This window comes from Mus caroli, chromosome 4 (assembly GCF_900094665.2).
Source record: "Mus caroli chromosome 4, CAROLI_EIJ_v1.1, whole genome shotgun sequence".
Classification (NCBI taxonomy): domain Eukaryota; kingdom Metazoa; phylum Chordata; class Mammalia; order Rodentia; family Muridae; genus Mus; species Mus caroli.
The window spans coordinates 28,002,123-28,028,181 of record NC_034573.1 but is presented as its reverse complement, the minus strand read 5'-3'; the positions used below and the strand labels follow the sequence as shown (position 1 = coordinate 28,028,181).

Here is a 26,059-nt window from a genome sequence, read left to right as displayed (position 1 = left end):
TGTGTGTGTGTGTAAGCAAGAGGAAAACAGGCAGGAAGTAGGAAGAAGTAGTAGGTGCAGTTTGTCCCTGCTTGGACAAAGGCAAAAAGTACATAGTCCGTGGACACTGCCTTTATTAGCACAGGTCTAAGGTAACACACAGCCACTCTCTGAGAATCCTGGTATGGATCTGGCTAAGTGTTCATCAGGACAGTATTTTTAAATAAAGCATGCTTCAAATCTGGTTCAAGATTTGTGGTAGTGGTCTTATTTTCACCCAATGGCATTAACATTTTTCTGGAGGTTTCCAATGAGTTCAGACCACCACCTATGCAAACTCAAAAGCAGGATCTTCACTACAAACTACAGTGCTGGGGGGGGGGGGGCGCTCAGGAGGTGCAGTCTTCCAATGTTCCACTGCTCCTCAAAGTGCTTTTGTTTTTCCTGCAGAGTAAACTGCAGTGCTGAGAAAAGTGGCCGCCATCTACAGAGGCCTCCCCAAGTAAGTCACAGTCTGGTTATGTGATGTGGGATCTCAGTCTGGGATGTAGACAGGTTTGACAGGACCCAAATACACTCTGGCTCAGGTCAAAGAGCAAGATGTCACCTGCCTGGTTCTAGCTGTTTAGAAAGCTTTGTCAGTGTGTGTGTTTTCTGGTCTGTCTGTAAGTTTTATTGCAAATGTGGTAGTCAAGATGAATATGGGTCAGTTGAATGTATGAATGATGGTAGCTACATGTTTTGTGTCTGACTGGTCTCGTTTGAGTACGTGGACTTTTCTGTGTTATGTACTATTGCTTTGTTTTTGCTATCTCTGCTGCCACCAGCCACCAACGCTAAAGCCACTTGCCATGGCTACTTTGATGGCCAGGGCTAAAAATTAATCTCTGGGCTTTCTGGTCCCTGGATTCAGGTTACCAGGACTCTAATGTCTTTTGGGGTAGGTAATATTAAAGTTGTTCTATGCTGTTCTACTTTATTGAAAAGCTAGCTCTGGAGTTGGCCCTCTCTTCTCTATACCCAATCATGCTTTTAAAAGCATTTTCTTCTATGTTCTGTGTCAGGCAAGCCACCTGATTCTGTGATAGGGAAAAGAGAACAAAGAAAAACAGCCAAAAATTGGACTACTGGTTTCATTTACTGCCTAATACCTTTGCTAAGATATAAACCTTATCTCAAGATTTGTAAGACTATCATGGAAACTTTCTGTACCTCAAGATTTGAAAGTTTACTGAGTATGGCTAAAATTGCAGCAAAAAAATTAACTTAAAACTTGTAACACAGGGTGTTTGTTGAAAGTTTAAAATCTATACTTAGATATCTTTTTTTTTTGGGGGGGGGGTTTCGAGACAGGGTTTCTCTGTATAGCCCTGGCTGTCCTGGAACTCACTTTGTAGACCAGGCTGGCCTCGAACTCAGAAATCCNCCTGCCTCTGCCTCCAGAGTGCTGGAATTAAAGGCGTGCGCCACCACGCCTGGCTCTATACTTAGATATCTTAAAGAAACCATGTGAGGTAGTGACACCATGTTGGGATATAAGCAACATGTGGCTTGCCTTATCTGCTGTCCCCAGTCAGGACAGAAGCAGCCACAGAGCTGGCAGCCATCTTTGCTAGAGCTGGAGAGGGTGAATGTCAGGAGACGTCACCACCGTCTTGATGGAAAGGTATCCATATGATAGACAACAAGCAAGGAGGTCTCCAAGATATTTTCAACTAGTATGGAGTTTTATATGGTAATTTCTGTCCTGAAAACAAAGTCATAAAAAATGAGGTTTATGAAAGATAACATTTAAAACAGTTCCTTCTTTAATAAGGTATTAAAGCTGCATCTCCATGCATTTATATACAAGAAAATACCTTGTGCTGGTAGCCTAATGTTATAATGTAGAGTCATCCAGGTAGTACTGGTTTTAAAGTCATAAAGGGGTCAGTCATGAAGAGCAGCTGAGACTTCGCATTGTGTGGCAGGGCTGAAGTTTCTAAAAAGAGCCCAGGAGAGGTATTCCAGCAGTTTTGGGAATGCTTGCGCCAAGTGATGGCCCCCAGAAACAAAAGCCATAATAAAATGGAGCCAGATGGAGCACAGAAGACAGGCTCTAAGCACTGCCAAGGCTGGGGCCAGAGAGGTGACCTAAGCCTCTGGGGGAGGCCCAGAGACTATGAAAGAATACCAGACACCGAGCACTGAACTGTTTGCACTGCTGAAATTTTGGTTTTGCCTTATTGTGGTTCTACCCTGTTTCTTCCCACTTAAAGTAAAATAGGGTACTTTAAAAAGGGTACTTTATTTTTGATATTGCAGGAGCCTACAGTTTAGAACTTAAACTTCTTTAAAAGGAAGTATAAATTTTAAAAACTGGATTAAAGATCAGCAGATCAGCTTTTAAAATATTTAAATTTTTAAGGCTATGGGACATTTATAAAATGTTTTCTGCTATGATGTCCTTATTAATATGTAATCTTAAAATAAATAAATAAATAAATAAATAAATAAATAAATAAGTAAATGGCTACTGTTGTGGCAACTGCTATAAGCACCAAACACCAGAAACTAGGATATTGCTATTTTATGATGCAGCAAGATAATGTCCTAAGCAGTCTGGCAAAGAGCCCATAGAATATTGTCTCTTCTTACCTAACGTCTATCCAGGCTAGCAGAAACTGATTTGCAGATGTAGGTCTAACCACCTTGCCTTCGATAACCTTGTTAATAAGCTTTAGATGGTTTGATAAACTGAGTCATAACAGAAACTATATTACTCTAAAATGGTACACACTAAAAAGCACCAGGAAAGGAGTTGCCAGTCTCCTTATGGACTGTGTGATTTAAAGACTGATTTTTATACTAAAAGAGCTTCAATTCAGAAAATATTCTCTTATAAGGCTCAAACTCAGTGGAGATAAAACTGTAAATTCTTAATCTTATGAAAATGTACTAATTGTTATAAACTGTTAAAGATGGTTAAGACATGGAAGCTGACAGTCAGAACTATACTTAGTCATGCTAAGTTCAAATGTAATTAATTATAGGGATGACTTATTTAGTCTCCTGAAGCCCAAGGTTCTCAAGGTTAAACCTAACACACGTACACTTAATAGGTGGTCCTCTCACTCTTCAGAGAGCTTCTGACTATGGCACTTTAGATGTTTACTTAAAAAGCTTCCCAGTATATGAGAAATTAGAAGGAACTCTAAGGTCTCCAAATAGAGTGGGACACCCGCTATCCTATCTAGGTTGTAGTAACAGTAATCACTGAGAAAAACTTCCCTATGTCTTTCTTACCTGTTACCAGGAATCTGCACAAGGCTGTGAATACTGTTGGGTTGACTGCTCTACTCTGCTTGATCAAATAAAGGCCAGCCTCTCAAGTTCCTAGGAAAATCTCTAGGACCTGGACCTGGGTCTGGCAGCCAAAGGCCAATACTGCTCTGCTGTGTGGTTCAAGATCAAATGTTGTCCTGTACGACAGGTGAATACTGACTGTTGCCACCAATGAAGCCACTGAGACCACATTATCCTAAGGCCACCAACTAGGTGAGTATGTCTCTGCAATTTAATTGATACATAGGCCATTTAGATTATACTTCCTACTAAAATTTATCCTTCTCAGACCTCTGATGGCATTTAAGGCAAAGAAAATGTAGATTTATCAGTTTAACAGCAGCAGGCAATCAGCTCCTTCCTAGAGGCTGCAGCTACCTTCCTTGTAAGTTCATTTCATATGTAACAATCAGGCTTTGCTTTTTCCTTGAGCTACTGTGAGACCCTGGCTTAAAGCTTTTCTCCCTGAAAGGTAGAGCCCCTAAAACATTTCCCCAGGCTCGTTTTCCCTGATCTTTAAAAATACAGCTAGAAAGAAGCTCTTTGTTCTCTATAGCCAGCAAAAGGCTTTTTTGTTTCTATACCTTACAACCAGAGATGCCTGCCTTCCTGTGCCGAGGACACGGAAATAAAAATTCAGAAAGAACTCACTCCTCATTCCTGCCTTGTAAATGTCACCAAAGACACCCAGAAGAGAAAAACTCCTCCCAACTCCTCCCAATTCCTCAGCTAGCTGTTAAAAGCCCCTGTCGAACACCCCTGCCCTGCAAGGTGCCAGGGATTCGTCCTCAGCTAGCTGATAATAAAACCTCTTGAAGCTTGCATCAGGTGTGGTGTTGGCCAGCTCATCCCGGGACTTGAGCGGAGGCCCAGCATCCAGGGTCTTACACTACTAGATCTTCTGCTGAGAAAGGCAGACAGGTTTGCCTTGCTAGCAGACTTTATAGTAAAGACTAAACAAGTTTCAAATGTAATTTTTTTTACTATTCCTGTACTTAAAAGAACTTGCTTTGCAATAACTGCTCTCAATAATAACTACTTGTGTCTCTGGTAAACAACTAGTGAAATTAAAAGGCTTTGGGTATATTTAAGTTCTGAGGACGTCAAAGTGTGAGTAATTCTGAGTGTCTAAGAAACTGTTTTAAGGTATGTAATACAAGTTGTAGAAGCCTAAGACACATTTAAGTAATAAGAATGTTTCCGATTTCCTCCCTCCTCGTTATGCTATTGCTATATTAAGGTTTCTAAACGTCAGAGTTTACCTTGATCAGTGAAGTTTGGGAAGATGGTAAGCTCTACTACTACTACTACTCACAAGCTCAAGATTCCACTTTCCCTTTGGTTACCTTCAAAGTACAGACTTAAAAGGGCTTCTCCAGGGCTGGAGAGATGATGCACTCACTGACTGCTCTTCCAAGAGGTCCTGAGTTCAATTCCCAGCAACCCCATGGTGGCTCATAACCATCTGTAATGGGAATCTGATGCCCTCTTCTGGTGTGTCTGAAGACAGAGACAGTGTACTTACATACATGAAATAAATAAATAAATCTTTAAAAAAGTGCTTCTCCTCAAGCTTAAAACACCTCTGCCCAATCCATACATATCCAACTCTCTGGACAGAGAAAGGAATTTTCATGCTTTTTAAGTCAGGACATAGCTTTTGCTATGACTCAAAGGCACGAGTCTACTCCAGCTGTTTTACAGAGACACCTGTTAGCTGCTTTCTTCACATTGTAGATTTTAGTGTAGGTTGCAAACAGTGGTAATGCTATTATAGCTAGAACTTTTATTTCTTTGTAAACTAAAAAATGTATGTAAGCTTCAAGGAGTTGAGGAAACCATACAAGTTGGAACCACCTCTCACAGGTCAAACAGACTCCAGATAAGTACAGGCTAAGTTTCCTACCTTCCCTACCTGCTAGTTCCTGAGGGGGTGATTATGCAAGCCCCGCCTCCTTGGGACACCTCCCTCCTCCAACTACAAGGACTATGGGCCTGAAAGTTCCAAATGTAAGACTTTCCTTTATATTCCTAAACTAACTTCTGTGCCCAGTCTATATCCATCTCAGCAGATTTCCACTTGGCTGACAGACACCATGCAGAAAACAGCTGCTGACTACAAACTGTTCCACCTGGTTGCCAGGATGTATGCCTGCCTCAACTGGGCAAAGGCAGGAAGAACAAGGGCGTGTCTAATCATGGAACTAACAGTTTGTAGCCATTCTATGGCAATTCCTGAGTATAGACCTGACCAGTATCTGTCACCCTGGCCAGCATTTAATAAAGCTTACTTCAAATTTGGCTCAAAATTTATGGTAGTGGTCTTACTCTTGACCAGTGGGATTAACAAAACATTAACAGAAAGCTACAATAACAAATAAAAAGAAAAGGTTCAAATCTTCCCTTTTATTGCTGCCTTGCTTTTTTTTTTTTTTTTTCCATTGCCCTCCCTCTCTGGTATGTATTTAATGTGTATGTGGGGCAGGAGAGACACACACATTCAAATATGGACGTATGCTCTCTTATGTGCCAGAGCACACATCTGAAGGTAGAGGTGTCACCTTCCACACATAGTGCCTATGTTTGCAGTTGAGTACTCTGCCTCTCATCTCGCCATGAGCACTGGATTATATATAACCTAGCATAGCCAGCTTTCTGTGGTGCTGCGGATTCAAACTCAGGCCCCTCACACTACACAGGAAGTGTTTCACCTGCTGAGTCATCTCCCAGCCCCACTTTTTCTTTCATTTCTTACAACAATGCTAACTAGAATTACTCACCTCTTACAAATGATTTCACTATTTATGTGTCTAGGTGCCCACAGAGGCCACAAGAGGAGCTGGATCTGCTGGAGCCAGAGGTAGAGCTAGTTAGGAGCTGCCCGAGTGCTAGGAACCACACTCTAGTCCTCTGCAATCTCTCAAGCCCACCTGATCAATTCTTAACTAATAGTACTATGGAAACAATTTTGACAAAAGACTGAATGCTCCCTTCAGGATAGGAAGATGGCCAAGGATATCTGCTCTAAACATTACTGTTCAGCTTGGCGTTATAGACTGCCGTCAGAACAACGAAGACACTGCAGTGAAATGCACCCAAGATCAGACAAGGATAGCCTTTTTCAGTGGATCACATAATTACATAAAGAAACGCTATAAAATCTACAAAAATCACTATAAGAACCCAAGATTGACTGTAATAATACTACAGAATTCAAAGTCAACATGTTTAAAATCATCTTTTGTACATTAGCAATAAACATTCAAAAACTGAACTAAAAATACTTTTATAATAGTATCAAAAATATGAAATACAGATGCTTATGCATTGTAAAACTATGCAAGATCACCAAAACAAGAAAATATCACTGAGAGACATTAAAGCTGGATTAAATAGAGAGATGCAGTCTTGCTTGGTGAACTAAATGACTCTATATTATTAAAATCTACCTGCCAGCCGGGTGTGGTGGCGCACACCTTTAATCCCAGCACTTGGGAGGCAGAGGCAGGCGGATTTCTGAGTTCGAGGCTGGCCTGGTCTACAAAGTGAGTTCCAGGACAGCCAGGGCTACACAGAGAAACCCTGTGTCGAAAAACAAAACAAAAAAAAAAAAAAAAAATCTACCTGCCTTTTTTCCTCTCCTGGGAACCAAATACAGCAACTCATATCACAATACTGTTAAAATTTCAATTTTATTCAAATCTATCTATAGATTCAACCTAATCCCAAACAGATTCCAAATAAGCCCTTTTATACAAATTGATGAAATAATTTTTAAAAAATATGAAAATGAAAGAAAACTAGATTGACCAAACATACATTAAAAAAAAAAAAAACAACAACAAAACACAAGAATTTATACAATTTGATTTTGGAACTTACTATAAAACTATAATAATCCATAAAGTATGGTACAGGTGGAAGGTCAATGGTATAGACCTATGTATCTACCCTTGAAAAATATAGGATAGCCTACTGAAAACTATATACAAATGGTAACAAGTAGTGCCTAGCACTATATACAAATGGTAACAAGTAGTGCCTAGCACTATATACAAATGGTAACAAGTAGTACCTAGCACACACAAGTCACTTGGTTCAATTTCCAACATGATCACACAAAGAAAAGTAGTAATTATAAGTGCAAGAGTTAAGATGAATTTCAAAATAATCATGCTAAGTTAAAGATAGAAACATAAGAGAATGGGATAAAATGTGTGACTCCACTCACATAAATACTAAGATATATAAATTTCTCTACAATACAAGTTAGTTTACAGAAAATATGGTACACTTACACAATGGTGTACTACTCAGCTATTAAAAACAATGAATTCATGAAATTCTTAGGCAAATGGATGGAACTAGAAAATATCCTGAGTAAGGTAACCCAATCACAAAACACACATGGTATACACTCAGTGATAAGTGGATATTAGCCCAGAAGTTCAGAATACCCAAGATACAATTCACAAACCACATGAAGCTCAAGAAGGAAGACCAAAGTGTGGATACTTCAGTTCTTCTTAGAAGGGGAATCAAATACCCATAGGAGGAGATACAGAGACAAAGTGTGGAGCAGAAACTGAAGGAAAGGCCATCCAGAGACTGCCCCACCTGGGGATCCATCCCATATACAATCACCAAACCCAGACACTATTGTGGATGCCAACAAGTGCTTGCTGGCAGGAGCCTGATATAGTTGTCTCCTGCATGTGTAGCAGAGGATGGCCTTATGAGACATCAATGAGAGGAGAGGCCCTTGGCCTTGTGAAGGCTCTATGCCCCAGTGTAGCAGAATGCCAGGACAGGGAAGCAGGAGTGTGTAGGTTAGTGAGCGGGGGAGGAGGGATGGGAGAGGGAGGTATTCGGAGGGAAAAGGAGGAAAGGGGATAACATTTGAAAAGTAAATAAAGAAAATATCTAATAAAAACAAAATAAAACCCAAAACAAATTAGTTTAGTAGTTTCTAAGGAACAAGATGACAAAAAGAAGAGCATAAAGAAAAAAGTTCCAAATGATTTCAGTATCTTTTTTCAAGTGATAGATATATTTCATTATCTTAATAGTTTTTACATAAGTAAATATCAAGCTTTTATCAAATATCTTAATAGATTTTACATAAGTAAATATCAAGCTTTTATCAAACTAGATGTCTAATTACAGTATACTGCTGTAAATCATTCCCCAATAAAGGAGAACACATATTCTAAAAATACTGTTGAAAGTCAACTCTAGAATGATCAGAGTTTTAAACACTGAGTCTAAAATTGCTTAACAACTTTTGCAGAAGACATTAGCAAAATCCATCCATGAAATTCTTCCTTCACATTCACAACATCTTTTATGATGCCGGTCGTTTTACTAAACAGTGGGTTCCAGATAAGTAAACACCAAAGAAAAACACACAAAAAATGAACAATCATACCTTGATTTGTGCAAAGGGTCTTTCATAACCTCCAACATAGAGAAGGCCAACATTCTGTGGAAGCAACCTACAAGGTGGGAAAAAAATAAAATAAAAAAGAACCTTATTTATATAGTACTCTGCCTTTAAAGCAAGAATGCATAATAATAAAAAGTGGGAAAACTGGAGTGATAATTTCATCAGTAAAGTGTTTGCTGCACAAGCATGAAGACCTGAGTTGGATTCCCCATGATCCATGTGAAAATGCCAGGTGTGGTGGCAACAGCTTGTAATCCAAGCACCAGGAGGCAGAGACAGGATTACCTGCCAACCAGCCTACTCTAACTGTCAAGTTTGGGGCCAAGAAAGAGACCATCCAAAAAGCAAGGTAGACAGAATCTAAGAATCAGTACCTGAGGTTGATCTTGATCTCCCTAGACACACAGACAGAGACAGAGACAGAGACACACAGACACACACACACACACACACACACACACACACACACACAGAGAGAGAGAGAGAGAGAGAGAGAGAGAGAGAGAGAGAGAGAGAGAGAGATTTCTCTAATAGATACTATGAAACACAAGCATATATATTGGTACAGTGAGATAGTAACACCAAAGGAATACTTACTTCTATTGCCAAGAAAGAGGGGATGAGGTATAATGTTGGAATGGGGAGCTGGAATGTACCTCAGTCAGGTAAGGTATGCCTAGCATGCATGAAGCCAGTACAACATAAAACTGGGCATGTTTTCACAGGTTTGTAATCCTAGCATTCATGTGAAAGCAGGAAGATCAAAGGTTTATGGTCAACTTCCAATACACAGAGAGTTCAAGGCTAGCTTGGGCTACCTGCTTCTACATCTCAAAAAACTTAACACTCAACAATAATTCTGATAAAATTACTAGTGTCTCTGGAAATGAGGGGATGAATAATATACTCAAAAGTTTATGAAGATTTAATTGAAGAACTAGTGAATGCATGCCCACAACCATATATTATGGATGATATGAGCTTAATTCCATCCTAAAATTTTACCAAATATATTACATAAATGCTAACAAAAGGGTGGCTTTGACCCATGGCATAATAAAATGTCTGTCACTGGACAGCAGTGGGGTGAGGGGTCCTACTTATAGAGAACTCGTTAACGTCTGAGTACATAGGAGCTGCACCTTGAGTAAAGTGTGACAGCCAATCTATATGTGGTTGCATTCCCTAAATCAGCCTTTCTTTTCTTCCTATTCAGATCTCTACAACATCCAACATCCATCAAGCCATTTTGTTTTGGTTTTGTTTTCACTTAAAAAAAGCAATGATATATGTATGGATATTTTATCTGCATATATGTCTGGTGTACCACATGCGTGCCTGGTACCTAAAGAGGCCAAGAGAGGGCCTCAGATCCCTCAGAACCTGAGTTCTGAACTTGAGATAGCAGAGATGGGTATGCTAGCAAAGACTCCTAGTGATGGGGTCAGAGACTGACCCAGGCATCTTCTGTGGAGGGACAGGGATGCCAACCCAGCCACAAAACCTTCAATGGGTCTGCAGTGTTCTGGGGCTGGAGCCTAGTATAAACTGTCATCCGAGAAAGCAGCCAGACTCCATCAGCAACTACTAGGAACAGATGTAGTCAGTACCAGAGCCAAACGTTAGGCAGAGCTCCTGGATCCCTGTCGAGGAGGTGAAGGAAGTATCTGAAGAACCAGAAAGGTTAGGAACACTCCAAGAACATGGCCTGCAGAATCAACTCACAGACTCACGGGGGCTCACAGAGATCATGGCGCCTGCAGGGGTCTGTCCTAGGTCCTCTGATGCATGGTATGGCTGAGTAACGATGTGGTCTTGTGGGATTCCTGACAGTGGGGGCAGGGGCTGTGTCTGACTCCTCTGCCTGCTGGTGGGAATCTGTTCCTCCTACTGGGTAGTCTCATCCAGCCTTGATATGATGGTAGATGCCCAGTCTTATTATGGCTTGTTATGCCATATGTGATGTCCCTGAGAGGCCTGCTCTTTTCTGAGGGAAGGCAAAGTGGGGAAAATAGGCATACGGAAGAGAGGGGAAGACTGGGGGGAGGGGAGACTGCAGTCCAGATGTAATATATGAAAAAAAATTAAAAAAAAAAAAAACACAAGATCTTTTTAAGTTCCCACGTAAGTGTTGAAAATCAAGCCCAAGCCTTCTAGAAAACCGGCCAGTGTTATTTACTCTGAACTATCTCTGAGCCCCTTGTTTTCCTTTCTTAAGACAGACTTACTTGCAGCCCAAGAGGGCTTCTAGTTCATGGTGGTCTACCTAGGCCTCCCAAGTGCTGGAGTTATGGTTCTATGTCAATCAGTGGTTTCTCATTCTTAACTGCAACAAAACTCCGGGTGGTTTTTGTTCATGGTGCTAGGACTTGACCTCAGGCCTCATACGTAAAGACAAGTCCTCTGTATCCAGCTATGTCTACAGTCCACACAACACACTGTGGATGAAGAAATACTGCCTTTAGAACTTTGGTATGATTATAAAGTAATTAGTAGAGTAGAGTAAGCTATAGGACATAAATACTAGCCACAATATTTCTCACTCTTCTATATTTTTCCTAAAAGACATGTAAAGATACGGACATAACATTACTGTTTGGGGGGAAAGCCTGTATTATCTCTATGTACAGACAATTCTAAGAGTCTACATGATGTTAAAAGCCTCCTTATGACAGGTAACAGACCTCAAATGAGCTGCAGGATAACTGTGCATTCTATTGCATGAATTGGAGAACAAAACACTCAAATATATATATATATATATATATATATATATATATATATATATATATATATATATATAGTAAACAAGTACAAATTCAAGGAAGCCAATGGAACCTTTTCAGTGTACCATATAGCATAATCACAGAAATGAGAATATTCAAGATTTATTTTAATAATCTCCTTTCTGTAGTATTTGGCTATAGGGATCTTACTTCATACACCAGGCTACCTTTACCTCCAAGTGCTAGGCTTAAAGGTGCATTAGCATGAGACCTGGCCTAACACTCTTTATTATTCAAGACACAGCTTCAAAAACTCTACTTCAAGAGTTTTAGAATTCATATTTGTTAATAACTTTTCTGAAACTAGAATGTTTTTGACACTTGTGTAATCTTTAGTTGTCATCAGAGGGAGATGTAGGATGTTTGTGTGATTCTTTTCCACTGGCATGGACTACCTAGTGAGATTAAGAAAGCAAGTGTCTTAGAACATGAAACAGGGCAGAGTTCCAGTGTCCTTTAAACACTGTCTGCTCCTATAGCCTATATGGCCAATAAAACACACTAACAGAACATATTGCCAGCAGGGATACACAAGTCAGAACTAAATTGATTTAGCCCAGTTCTTTCTTCTCGCAGAATGTAAATGACAATATGTCAATAATATACTATAAGGGACACAACAACTAAGAGCATCAGCTTACTGGAGTCAAGTACAAAGCAGAGGCTATGTCCCCAGATCTCAATAAAGAAATGAGAAAATCTTAGCAATGCTTTAACAACTATGAAATTCAACCAAGAAAACCTTGAACCATTGCTGGTAGCAGCTATATATAGTAGTAGTAATTAACAAATGTTCACAGAAAACTTGATAAACCCCCTTGAAAAGTAAAAATAATCACTGTTCATACAAATAGACACTAGGAAAGGAAGAGAATAAAAGCTGGCTGACATTTAAAAGTCAATATGCCTCTAATTACCATGCACATGCATCTCAGGAAGGTTGCCAATATACTATTTAGTGTGCACCTCTATTCCTTTAATTTGCAATCTAAAAACTACATTTCCTCAGCATTTTCTTAAATGTTGCCAGTTAGACTTTATGTCCAACTTTTAAAAGCATCTACTACTGCTTAGCATATATCTTACTGTCTTCAGTGGAACAAGGTTTTGCTGTTGTTGTTTAAGACCAGGCCTCAGTGTACAGCTTTGGCCGGCCTGAAATATCACAGAGACCCACCTGCCTCTGCCTCTGCCTCCTGAGAGCTGAGATTAAGGCACATGACACAATGATTGGCTTCATCTGTATAGTTTTATAATAATTTAAAGTAAGAGGAAGATATAAGATAATACTTTGGGAATATAAATTTCTACTTTTAAAGTGAAATACTTCTTTAAATTTTTATTCTTTTAAAAGATGGTTTTGCTAAATTGTATTCATAATTATTGCCAAGTAACAAGTAGAATTTGTCATGATAGAGTGCATGTACTTTAATACAGCAATCACATGTTTTCAATCTCCACATGAAAGCACTAATTCAGCACTAAAGACATATACTTTAAGACAGAAATTCTGCCTCATTTAAAACCACAAAGCTGTTCTGCCCTTATGGTAAGTGAACAATACCATGATCTTTGTAAGCTACTAATGGCCCTTAAAGTACTGGCTCCTAACTAAATGCTCGGTAGTATGACTATCGAGCAGGACTCTTGAAAACAGCTACATAGAAGCAGTGTTAGATGAGGGGATTGCTATTGTGGCTTTCAAAGAAATAAAAATAGGTGAAACTAGTGTTCATTTTTCTTTTGACTTTCCAAACACAAATAGTAACAACTGTCTATTACTAGAAAAGTCCCAAAACTGTTCCCATAAACACTTCTCAATTAAAAATGAGCAAATCCTGTTGGGCAGCAGAACAAACACTAAATGAACTTCATTCACTGTATGCTGACATCAGTCAGACATACACTGATTCATAATCACATAGATACAAAAGCATCCCTTTAAAACCAATAAAGGCTACAACTAACTCAAATTAACAATTTAAAATAAAGATGAATGCAGTAGCACACATCTATAACCCCAGCACTCTGGAGGCTGAGGCAGAAAGATCCAGTGGGGGCGAGAATGAGAACTCAAGAAATAAAAACAAGATTGTAGGAACTGGAGAGATGGCTAAGCAGTTAAGAGTACGTCTACTCTTCAAGAAGACTCAGGTTCAATTCCCAGGATCCATATGGCAGCTCACAATCTTCTGTAATTCCAGTTCCAAGGAGTCTGATGCTTTCCTCTGGCCCCTGCAAGCATCAGGCATGCATGTAGTGCACAAGCATGCATAGAGGTAAAACACTAATACACATACTACACTTAGAACAATCATACATCATTTCAGCTTCCAATAAAGTATTTTTGAAATAATGTACAGTATTCTTTTAGTTTTGTGTGCAAATGTATTTACATATGATGTGTTTACCTGTGGTCACCTTTGTGTAAAGCTATCTTTGAGGAGGTCAGAGGACAGCCTCTGAGGTGGGTCCTTCACTTTCATCTTGCTTAAGACAGGATCTTTGTGTGTGTAGCCAGCTGAGTGTATAGTTTAAAGGGACTCTCCTGTCTCTGCCCTCCAACTTGACAGAAGCTTTAAGATCACAGACACACACTATCTTGTCCAGCTCATGGGGTCTGGAAATCCCAACTCAAGACTCACACAGAAAGCATTCCATCCACTGAGCCAATGCCCAGCCAACACAGTATCATGAATATTATTTGCAAAATATTCACACCCTAAGTCTCACAAGTGAACTGAAACTTATGTAATAGTAAGCATACTACAGAGGATCAAAACACTACAAATGATTTACCTTAAAATAAATAATAAATTGATTTCTATTACGACAATTAAGAGAAAAGATAAAGCACAAATAATCAGAACCGAATCTTTTTAAAAGAGGGGTGGGTGGGTGGGGCTGGGAAGATGGCTCAGGAGTTAAAAGTACTTCCTGCTCTTTCATCATGACCTGGTTTGATTCCCAGCTCCCACATCAGGCAGCTCCAGGGAATCCAATGCCCTCTCTTCTGGTTTCTGGGGATACCTGAACACATGTAGTGTATACTTACAAAGACAGACAGACAGACAATCTTTTTTAAAAAATAAAATTTTAAGCAGAACAAAGAGTAAATACACGTTTTATAAATAAATACTTTTATACCAACAAGTTTCGCAATTCTAATTTCCTTATTCTAAGAAAATACAAAAATAAACTGGTAAGACTATCCAAAATTGCCATAAAGGCACAGTTATACTATCTACAGGAAAATAACCAGACAAAATCATAGTAAGCAAACTAAGCCAGGAAGACAAATATTTTGTTTTCTCTCATTTGTAGTTCCTGTATTTTATAGAGATATGTGTCAACATGAATACATACTTGTCTTAAAATGTCCTCATACACACAGTGCCATGTGCATGTACACATACACACACACACACACACACACACACACACACACACGCACACGCATAAAATCAAAACGGTTTCAAAATGTTAGAAGTCTTCTTCGACTCAATAACATTTAAAAATGATTTCTACAATGAAAACAAAAGGTCTAACTAGATTGACCAGCAAATTCTACCAAACAAATTTACAGGCAAAATTAATTCTTATCACACCTAGAAGAATAAATATATTCTATTTTATTTAATAGTATCAGCATAACTCATTAAAGTTGGATATGAAGAAAAAAATTAAAGCAATTTTCGAACTGGTAAAATGGCTCAGCAGGAAAAAGTATTTATCACACAAACCTCAGGTCCTAAGTTCAATCCCTAGAACCCATTTAGAAAAGGGAGAGAACCAACTCTATATAGTTGTCATCTGACATATATACACCACACAAAGGCTAATAAAGTAAAATTGGAAAGTGTAAAAAGATAAGCAATTGCACACAGAAAGCAATCTTGATTAAGGGGAAATATAAAGATAAATCATAGAATGAGAGAAAACATTTGCAAAAGATGTATCTGAAAGAAATTAAAACTACACCCCTTCAAATCAAACCGGGGCTGGGGGTGGGGGGGAACAGTACATCGGGTGGGGGGACGCAGCTATGGAGATGGCTTGGCAGATAAAAGTGATTGCTGTCAAGTTAAACAACCTGATTGATATCCTTAGAAGTCACATGGTGAAAGGAGAGACCTGCCCCCATCCTTTGCATACATACTGTCTCCCACAATAAATAGAGAAACAAGCAAACAAACAAGTTTAAGTGTATAAAAAGAAAAGGGAGAAGTATAGATTTCTATTGTCTAGCATATGGAAGGCCCTTGGTTCAACTCTCAATACTGTCATCTAAAAAAAACAAAAACAAAAACTCACCCAGAATATACAAATAGAAGACTTGCAGGGATGGGGGATTGCTCGGTGGGTAAAATGCACGCTGCACAAGAATCAGGACCTGAGTTCAGACCTCTAGCACCCATGTAAGAAGCCAGACACAGCAGTGCATACACACAATCCCAGGAACTTGGTCACCAGTTAATCTGGTTGATCAGTGAGCCAGGTTAAGTGAGACTGTCTGCCAAATAAGGTAAAAAGTGACAGAGGAAGACATTACAGAAGTCGACCTATAGTTTCTTTGGGTACTCATACATATAGACCACACATCCACACAGAGATGTTCAGTGTCATATGTAATTAATGAAATGTAAATTGAAATAATAAGGTGCCATTACATATCTACGGGACTGGCCAAAACTGATACTGACACTGATAAGTGCTGGTGAGGATGAGGAAAGGGATGCACAGGGACATAGGCAGGGACACGAAACGGCAGTGCAGCTGTGGGAACTAGTGGTTTCCTTACACCGTTAAGCACTTTAAAAAAAAAAAAAAAGGAAGAGGTTCACCGTGTGGCTCAGGATGGCCTGAACTCACAGAGATGAAAATGTATCTGATTCCCCAAGGCTTGCATTGAAGGTGTAGGCCATGACACTTAGGTGGTAAACAGTTACCTTACAACACATAAAATACTGGATTTGGCCCCCAACCCCACAGAACCAAATGTAGCGGTACATGTATACAATTCCATCACTGGAAGGAGAGGCTAGAGGTTCAGGGGGTCAAGAGCGTCTTCACCTATACAGCAAGTCCAGACTAAACTTAGGATACATGAAACATGTCTGAAAACACAACAACTGTAACCTGATACAGAGAAATAAAGAAATTATATCATGAAAGAATCAACAGAAAGATTCACAAGCACTAATTCAAACTGTATTTCTATACCAATAAGAAGCAATTTGAAAACAAAACCAAATATAACTCAAGTAAAAATAAATTGTTTTAATCTAGAGAAAGAAACCTAACAAAGTAAAAGAAGCTTCAATTTACCAAGTTGTCAGTCATTCATGAAGGAAACAAGTTTAAAAGTGAAAGAATATTTTATGTTTGTGAACAGGAAATCTTAAAAGTTACTATCATATAAACAACCAGAATATAAGCGGTATGTTCAATTAATCCTTCAAATTATATCATTGAAATAGGTATCTAATAAATCCATATCATGTTCCAACAGTGAAGCTAATATGATGTCTGATATTCAAAGAGTTAAGATCATTGGAATCTAGTACAAAAACCCACACAGAGCAATATAAAAACACTGCTGTTATCTATCTATCTATCTATCTATCTATCTATCTATCTATCTATCTATCTATCTATCTATCTATTTTAAACTCCAGATTTTATTCCCCTCCCAGTCCACCCTCCTAATGTTCCACACCCAATACCTCCTCCCCGTACCCCTGTCTCCAGGAGGATGTCCCCACCTCCCCACCCCACCATTCCTCTAAACTCCCTGGGGCCTCCACTCTCTTGAGGGTTAGGTGCATCTTCTCTGACTAAACCCAGACCCCACAGTCCTCTGCTGTATATGTGTTGGGGGCCTCATTTCAGCTGGTGCATGCTGCCCGTTTGGTGGTCCAGTGTTTGAGAGATCTTGGGGATCCAGGTTAATTGAGACTACTGGTCCTACAGGGTCACTCTCCTCCTCAGCTTCTTCCAGCTTTTCCCTCATTCAACCACAGGGGTCAGCAGCTTCTGTCCACTGATTAGGTGCAAATATCTGCACCAGATTCAGCTGCTTGCTGGGTCTTCCAGAGTGCTAGGTCCCTTTTTGTGAGCACTCCATACCCTCAGTAATATTGTCAGGCCTTGGGGCCTCCCCTTGAGCTGGATCCCACTTTGGGTCTGTCACTGGACCTTCTTTTCTTCGGGTTCCTCTTCATTTCCATCCCTGAAGTTCTTTCAGACAGGAACAATTATAGTTCAGAGTTATCCCTCACTTGATGCCCTGTCTTTCTGCTGGAGGTGGGTTCTACAAGTTCCCTCTCCCCAATGTAGGGCATCTCATCTAAGGTCCCTCCTTTTGATTCCTGAGAGTCTCTTACCTCCCAGGTCTCTGGTGTATTCTGGAGGGTCCTCCCCAACCTCCTACCTCCTGAGGTTGCCTGTTTCCATTCTTTCTGCTGGCCCTCAGGGTTTCAGTCCTTCCCGTGCCTCACAATACCATATTATGTTCCCCTCTCCCCATCCACTTTCCCTCTCAGGTCCCTCCCAACCCACTTGTGATTGCTTTCTTCTCCCACCCAAGTGAGGACGCCTCGGACCCAAGTGGGACCGAGGCGTCCTCACTTGGGCCCTTCAGCTTCTTGACCTTTTTGAGTTCTGTAGACTGTATCTTGGTTATTCTGTACTTTTGGGGGGGGACCTCAAATCCACTTATTAGTGAGTACATCCCATGCATGTCCTTTTGGGTCTGAGTTACCTCACTCACGATGATATTTTCTAGTTCCATCAATTTGCTTGCAAAACTCAGGATGTCCTCATTCCTAAACGAACCACATTTTCTATATCCATTCTTCTGTCGGGGGACATCTGGGTTGTTTCCAGCTTCTGGGTATTATAAACAAGGCCACTATGAACATAATGGAAAAGATGCCCCTGTGGCATGGTGGGCCATCTTTTGGGTATATGCACAAGAGTGATATAGCTGGGTCTTCAGGGAGATCTATTTCCAATTTTCTGAGGAACCTCCAGATTGATTTCCAGAGTGGTTGTACCAGTTTGCGATCCCATCAGCAATGAAGGAGTGTTCATCTTTCTCTACATTCTCCCCAACATGAGCTGTCGACTGAGGTTTTGATCTTATCCATTCTAATTGGTATTAAGGTAGAATCTCAGGGTCTTTTTGATTTGCATTTCTGTGATCACTAAGGACTTTGAACATTTCTTTGGGTGTTTCTCAGCCATTTGTGACGACTCAGTTGTGAATTCTCGGTTTAGATCCATACCCCATTTTTTGATTGGATTGTTTGGGGTTTTTTGGAGGTTACCTTCTTGAGTTCTTTATATAGTTTGGATATTAGCCCTGTATTAGATGCGGAGTTAGTAAAGATTTTCTCCCAATCTGTAGGTTGCCGATTTGTCTTATTGGCTATGTTCTTTGCCTTACAGAAGCTTTTCGGTTTCATGATCAATTCTTGATCTTAGAGCATGACCCATTGGAGTTCTATTTAGGGAATTTCCCCTATACCAATAAGTTCAATGTTCTTTCCCAGTTTCTCTTCTATTAGATTCAATGTATCTGGTGTCTCTGTACCAATACCATGCAGTTCTTATCACCACTGCTCTGTAGTAAAGCTTGAGGTCAGGGATGGTGATTCCCCCAGCCTTTCTTTTACTGTTAAGAATTGTTTTCACTATTCTGGGTTTTTTGCCTATAATTAATCAGTATAGAATATGAAGGCTCAATAGATGCCCCAGTGTAGGGGAATCAAGGGCAGGTAGGTGGGAGTGGGGAATGTGGGTGGAGGAACACCCTCATAGAAGCAGAGGGAGGGAGGATGGGATAGGGGTTTCTGGGAGGGGGGAAACCAGGAAATTGAAATATAAATAAAGAAAATATCCAATAAACAGTACTGAAAAAGTTGGCTACCTACACAGATAATAATCATAACATAAGGAAAAGTATTCAGGAATCTAACTACAGTAAAATTAATCTGGAGCTGTGCATATATATGACTTAGTTGGTGCTTGCCTAGCCTGTACAAAGTCCTGGGTTTGAATCCAACACTTGTATACTACAGGCAGGTAGATCATAAGTTCAAAGTCATCCTCAGCTGTATAGCAAGTCTAAGGCAAGCCTGGGATAAGTGAGATTTAGTCCCTTATTCTATCCTTTGAGACACAGTGAAGTAATAACACAACTGTGAAATGGAGTGAAGAAAATGTTAAAAGGATAAAGTACAAAAGGGGTAGTATGCTATCTTTAGTACCCTTGGTAAAGAAGATATTCATTTATCAATTCATTCGTACAAAACAAATACAAGAACACTAACACAGAAATTAAAGAAGCTAGTTTCCCAGGGCCAGGCAGAGCAAACAGGAGAAATAACAGAACAGTGGATGTGGTGGTTTGAATCGGTATGGCCTCCACAGACTCATGTATTGGAATGCTTGGGCCATAAGGAGTGGCACTATTAGGGGGTGTGGCTTTGTTGGATGAAGTGTGTCACTGTAGGGTTGGGCTCTGAGGTCTACTATGCCCAGTATGGCACATAGTCTCCTTCTCCTGCCTGTGGATCAAGAAGTACAACTCTCAGCTCCTTCTCCAGCACCACTCTGCCATGTTTCCCACCGTGATGACAATGGACTAAACCTCTGAAACTGTAAGCCAGCCCCAATTAAATGTTTTCCTTTATAAGAGCTGCATGGCCATGATTTCCCTTTACAGCAACAAAACCCTACCTAAGATACTAGGAGAGTGAAAAGATACTTCTGTGAAGCTCAGAATACAAGTAAGTCCTATTCCAAAAAACAACCACAACTGCCCCAAATAGAAATAACAGAAGTACAAATATTACAATATCCCATGTTGATGGCAATAGGTATTAGAAGAGCTCAACTTAACTAGAAACTAGTATTTCAACTGCATCCTATGTGAGAAAACTGCAATAAATGGTTTTGTTTGTATGTTTGTTTAAGACAGGATTTTACATAGTCTAACGTAGAACTCACAGCAATCCCCAGTCTCCTGAGTCCTAGGACCACATACATGAGCCACCATACTCAGCTCCCACCTTGTTCTTTTCTAAAATTACACTTGTTCATTTGTGACTACACAAATGTGGAGATCAGAACAACCATTCTTCACAACATAGGCCCCAGGAACTGACTAAGAGTATCAAGACTAGCGGTTACGTATCCTTACCTGCTGAGCTGTCAGCCCAATATGCTGTTCTTTAAAAGTTCTTTAAAGTCAGTACATTACAGTGGATTCTATATTATAAAGGTTGAGTTTAATAGCTAGTCATTAAAATCATAGCTTCCTACATAACTGGCTATCCAATAATGCTAAGAATTAGTTTATGCCTTACCTTACCTACAGATAAAGGGAATGATAGTTTATTAGGAAATTAAATTCCAATCTCAAATCTCAACCATCATCATATTCACACATTCTCCTTTCCTCAACACTATAATCCCAATAGAGTGAAGGCAAACACATAATTTTACTGCTGTGGGAAGGAAATGCATTATAGTTTTACTTTAACTGCCTCACTTTGTACACTGTTGCTAGTTTACTGAAGAAGAGTATCCGATACAAATACAGCTGCTCATAAACCCCTGAAGGAAACAATTCTAGAAGAATAGTTAAGGTGAGCCGGGCGTGGTGGCTCATGCCTTTAATCCCAGCACTCGGGAGGCAGAGGCAGGCGGATTTCTGAGTTCGAGGCCAGCCTGGTCTACAAAGTGAGTTCCAGGACAGCCAGGGCTATACAGAGAAACCCTGTCTCGAAAAACCAAAAAAAAAAAAAAAGAATAGTTAAGCACATACCACAAAAAGCCACGTGTCAAAAGGTTAGATGAAGTTCACTTCCGGACCGAGAGAGGGTGAAGCTGGAGAGTAGTTACCTCCTCTATGTATGTACAATACAGACAAAGGGGAAAAAACATGGTGGAAAGCCATTCATGCAAGGGGGAGCACTAAAGATGGTCTAGAAACCAGATACAGTGAAATTCAAAAGAAATGTATATAACTCACGAATCAATTGTTAGTCTAAGTTACAGACTATTTCACATGCTACAACTTGTTTTAATAATGGCTATAATCAGCTAAAGAGAAAAAAAGTTTTAAATTCCCATAATGACTAAGGCTTATAATGCATTCTGTATCTTAAAAGGTTGCAGCAATTCTGAAGATCAGATGGGCAGTGGTGTTGCATGCCTTTAATCCCAATCTGACTTTCAAGGATAATTTCAACTTTGAAGAAATCTCCACAAAGTGCTGGCTGCCACGTGAACAACACAAATCTAAAGAAATGTTCCAATGTCTTTTGGATAGAATATACACGACACTTATCTTCACTCTAGTGATAATTTTAGTTTGAATTATAGAAATATTGAGTTGTTTTTCATTAGAAAACACTAACCCTCATTCTTAAAGTAATTATCATTTCATGACCCCTAAGTATGAAAGCGTCCACTGAGTTCAGTCAGGCTGCTTTAACTGAACCCGTGTTGTTGTTGTTGTTGCTGTTAAAATAAAGTCACTACTACCTGGCTAGAGTTTGTAAAGACCCTGAAGAAACTTTATGCTGAGCAAAGACTCTGAGCTGTTAATTCATTTACCGTTCTTTTGCAGATCAGTTCCCATCATATCACGTTTACAAGTAATAATATTAGAGGAGAACTATCTTAATTACTAGAGATTTAGAAGTAACTGAGTAGAAACAGAGGTATTTTTAAGGATTTTGCTTATAAGGCAGATTGATATCTTTGAGTTCAAGGCTGGCCTGATCTATGCAGTAAGAACCTGTCTAAAATAAGCAAACATACAGACACAGACAGACAGACAGACAGACACACACACACACACACACTTCAGAAGACTAACAAAATATGAGGTAGTTCCACATCGATACTATGAAAAGTATAATGTATTCTTTTTTTTAGAAAATAAAATGATGTGTGTTTTTATACACACTGAAAACGTTAACAGCCCATCAGAAATAGTGTAGTGGTTCACACCTTCAATTCCAGCACTCAAGAGGTGGAAACAGGTCATCTCTGTGAGTTGAGGCCATCCTGGTCTACACAGGCTCCCAGCCAGCCAGGCTTATAAGTGAAACCCTGCTAGAAAACACAGAAACGAACAAAAGCACGAAGGAAAGCATAATAGACCTTCAGCTGTCCTGCCTGCCCACAGTGTTAATCTTCAAAGCATAAAGATCACAACAATTCAAAACCATCAGTCCAGACCCACCTTTAAAATGGGTGGGTCTTCCACTTCAATTACCCTAACCTCGATAATCTCTAACAGGTTCCCAGAGGATCATTTCCTGCATGGTGCTAGATGTCAACTTGACAATAAAATCATAACAATTGCAAACCCATTTTATATGTATTTTAATCTCTCTATACCTACCTTTCTAGATTAAAACTTTTCTTTTTTCAAGGGTTTTCTAATCTCTAATTTTCTTCCCTTTTCTCAGTTATGGACCTTTACAAGATCAACAAAGGATATTCTGGAGTTGAGTCCACTAAAAACCACTGCTGAACAGACAGCATTTGCAGGACTAGTCTACTCTGAGAGAAGTGGCTGACTGACTGTCGGGTTTGTAAATGCTCTCTCACCAGGCTGTTCTGATGCTGTGCAAAGCTGATCATGGAGTGAGCCAGCTTCTGACTGCTGTGTTTATTAACCACACAACAGGCAACTCGTCTAACTCCTCTTTAGCCTCAGTATTTTATTAAATTATACTGATGAAACTTACTTCACAAAGACGCTTTGAGTGTTAAGTAAAATAAATATACATGGTTAGTTTATGTTTAAATTAGTTGAATTACATTAAAACAACAACATATACTCTAGGAATATGGAATTCAATAAGGAAGAAAAATTAGTTGCTTCATATGAAATAATGGAGCTTTTGGTCAACGACAACATTGTTTAAAATTAATTTTAGGCAGGCTCTCATACACTGAACTTAAAACACAGCAATTCTTATGTTTCAGCCCCACCCCCACCCCCACCACATCTCAATGTGTTGTTAGTATAGTCCTGAGTCAGCTACCACGCCCATCTTCAGAGCTTAAAATTATACTCTTATCAGAATCTATATGGTACATGTAAATTTTATATATGAAGAACAAAGAATAGAGAGGCAAGTGGTCAAAGGAAAACCAGAAACTCACTGATATAATTAGAAGAGAGGAATAATCTGAATTCTGGACAAGTGGATTTTCCAAGTTTTACAACCCCAATATTTTAAAATTATCCTTCTGCATTATTTTTCATTCTTACTTTCCTTCTTTCTGTTCACTCACACATTCACAAAGAGGCCTTCTGATGATTGATCAAGTTTCAAGATTTCTCAGATTAAAATGGGATGCTATAAATAACAGCCTTAATATTTACACATATATGAATATTAGTAAGGTGCTATAAAGTAGCACTAATAAATACAAAAGTAAAAATAAAAAGGACTATAGTGATTTAACTAGAATTTCAATGTACAAGGTCCTATGCTAAATTTAATTTTATTTTCTATTACTCTTTCCCTATGCTATTCATTTGAAAATTACTTTAGTATAAGATTTTAAAAGTATCAGTTAATCTCTTCAAAGAATCCTGAGTTAGGTATTATCATTAACCTCGTTTAATTAGAAAGAAAGCTAATAAAAATGACCAACTTGCCTTGGGTCACATAGCCTGTGGCTCTTTGTTCTCAAGTCTCCAGTCTGATTAAGGATAATTAATCCTCCAGAATACAATCAAGTCTAAATGATAAAATGACAGGGTTTGCAAAGTTCTACCCAGTATCTTCAGAAAATCTCTTGGATGAACGAGATCTGCTACTTGTGCTTCCTCCTTTTTGGAATTAAGCATCGCATACAGGCCAGCCTTAAACTTCTATTGTAGCTGAGGGCGCCCTTTAGCTTCTGATCCCCTGGCCTCTACCTCTCGGGACTACACCACTACACTCAGCTTCTGCTGCACTGGGGAATCCATGCATGCTACTCGAGATTTCACCAATCATGCGACCTCTCTGCATTGTGCTTGGCTGTCTAAAAAAAAAAAAAAAAGTACTCATAGTGGAGAAAAACTGGGTCAAACCTCTACTCGTCTTGGCTCTTATCAGTCCTGCCCTACTTCATGGAAAGTCAATCAATCACTCAATCAACCATTTATGTCACTTAGTTTGTATTTGACTATGGACCACGTATCAGAGACATAAAGTAGCCACATGTTTAGCCACTTACAGTTTAAAAAAATTTTTGCATGTCTCAAGAAGTTAGTCTAGCAAACACACACAAAGCAAAATTGACATGCTCAATTATGGGCTTGTACAAATCTTGTAGTGACTATCAAACTACTGAACAATTTTAAATGATGGGAGCGAAAGCCGGCAACTTCTTTTTTTTGTTGTTTGTTTATTTATTTATTTCTTTGTTTTTCAAGGCAGAGTTTCTCTGTGTAACCCTAGCTGTCCTGGAACTCACTTTGTAGACTAGGCTGTCCTCCAACTCAGAAATCTACCTGCCTCTGCCTCCCAAGTGCTGAGATTGAAGGCCTGCGCCACCATGGCCTGGCAAGCCTGCACATTCTTTTAGAAATAAGTTATGGAACTACTGGTAATGATTTCATACTTTAAGGTTCTTTTACCATCTGCTGAAAATATCACTTTCTGAAGAATTTATCTTAGATCAATATGGTGATGTATGCCTGTGAAGCATTTCAGAGGCCAAGGCAGGAAGACTACCATGAGTTTATGGCCATCTGGGGATACAGGTAAGATGTTATCCAAAAGAAAAGGGGGGGAGGGAGTGATGGGGCACCCCTGCAATCCCAATACAGTAAGTTGGGGAGCAGGAGGCTGGGAGCTCAAGGTTATTCTCACCTAAATAGGAAATCTGAGGCCAGCCTGGGCTACTACTTGAGACTTTGTTTTTTTAATTAGGTAGCTCACTTAACTAATTAAATAAATAAACTAAAGGCACAGGCTAGCATCTGAGTGGTAGGCAGAAGGACCACTATATATGAGTTTGAGGCTAGCCTAGTCTATGCAGTAAGTTCAAGACCAGGCAGTCTGAACCTGATATATGACCTAAAGGAAAAAAGAGCTAGTATATTCTTTTCAGTGAACAGATAGAAAGAAAATTTATAGGTAGATTACTATATATAAATATTAATATTTTGCCATAAAATATTTTGATACATAAGCAGGGTGGGGTGACGCACACCTTGAATCCCACTGTTCAAAAGGAAGAGGCAAGAGAGTATCTGTGACTTCTCACCAGCTTAGTCTACATAACAACTGCCAGGCCAGGACAGAACTACACAGTGAAACCCTCTCAAACACAAATCAATCAATCAATCAATACATAAAAGCAAAGAAAGCTAAAGTTCCAAATGCAAGCTAAACAAGATAAAGGCAATCTGAGTCTTGGGAAACCTAACCGATTTGTACAGAAAGAAAGCAGACTAACTTATAGGAACAAATACAAAGATCAACAATAGCCC

The 26,059-nt window shown here is 39.4% G+C and overlaps 1 protein-coding gene across 6 annotated transcripts in view; it reads right to left on the bottom strand.

Moving 5' to 3' along the window:
* Window positions 1-26,059, bottom strand: part of Rngtt (RNA guanylyltransferase and 5'-phosphatase) — a 191,028-nt gene that overhangs the window by 45,283 nt on the left and 119,686 nt on the right. For 2 of the 6 annotated variants that reach the window (XM_029476149.1, XM_029476151.1), the window contains exons 14-15: window positions 8,732-8,798; window positions 5,954-6,151 (exon numbers count right to left, since the gene is read on the bottom strand). In XM_029476149.1, coding sequence (XP_029332009.1) covers window positions 6,080-6,151; window positions 8,732-8,798 — 139 coding nt within the window. In that variant the 3' untranslated portion in view covers window positions 5,954-6,079. Of the gene's footprint in view, window positions 1-5,953; window positions 6,152-8,731; window positions 8,799-22,610; window positions 22,666-26,059 lie in introns of those variants that run through there. The other 4 variants (XM_021159528.2, XM_021159529.2, XM_029476150.1 and 1 more) reach the window with 3 other exon arrangements.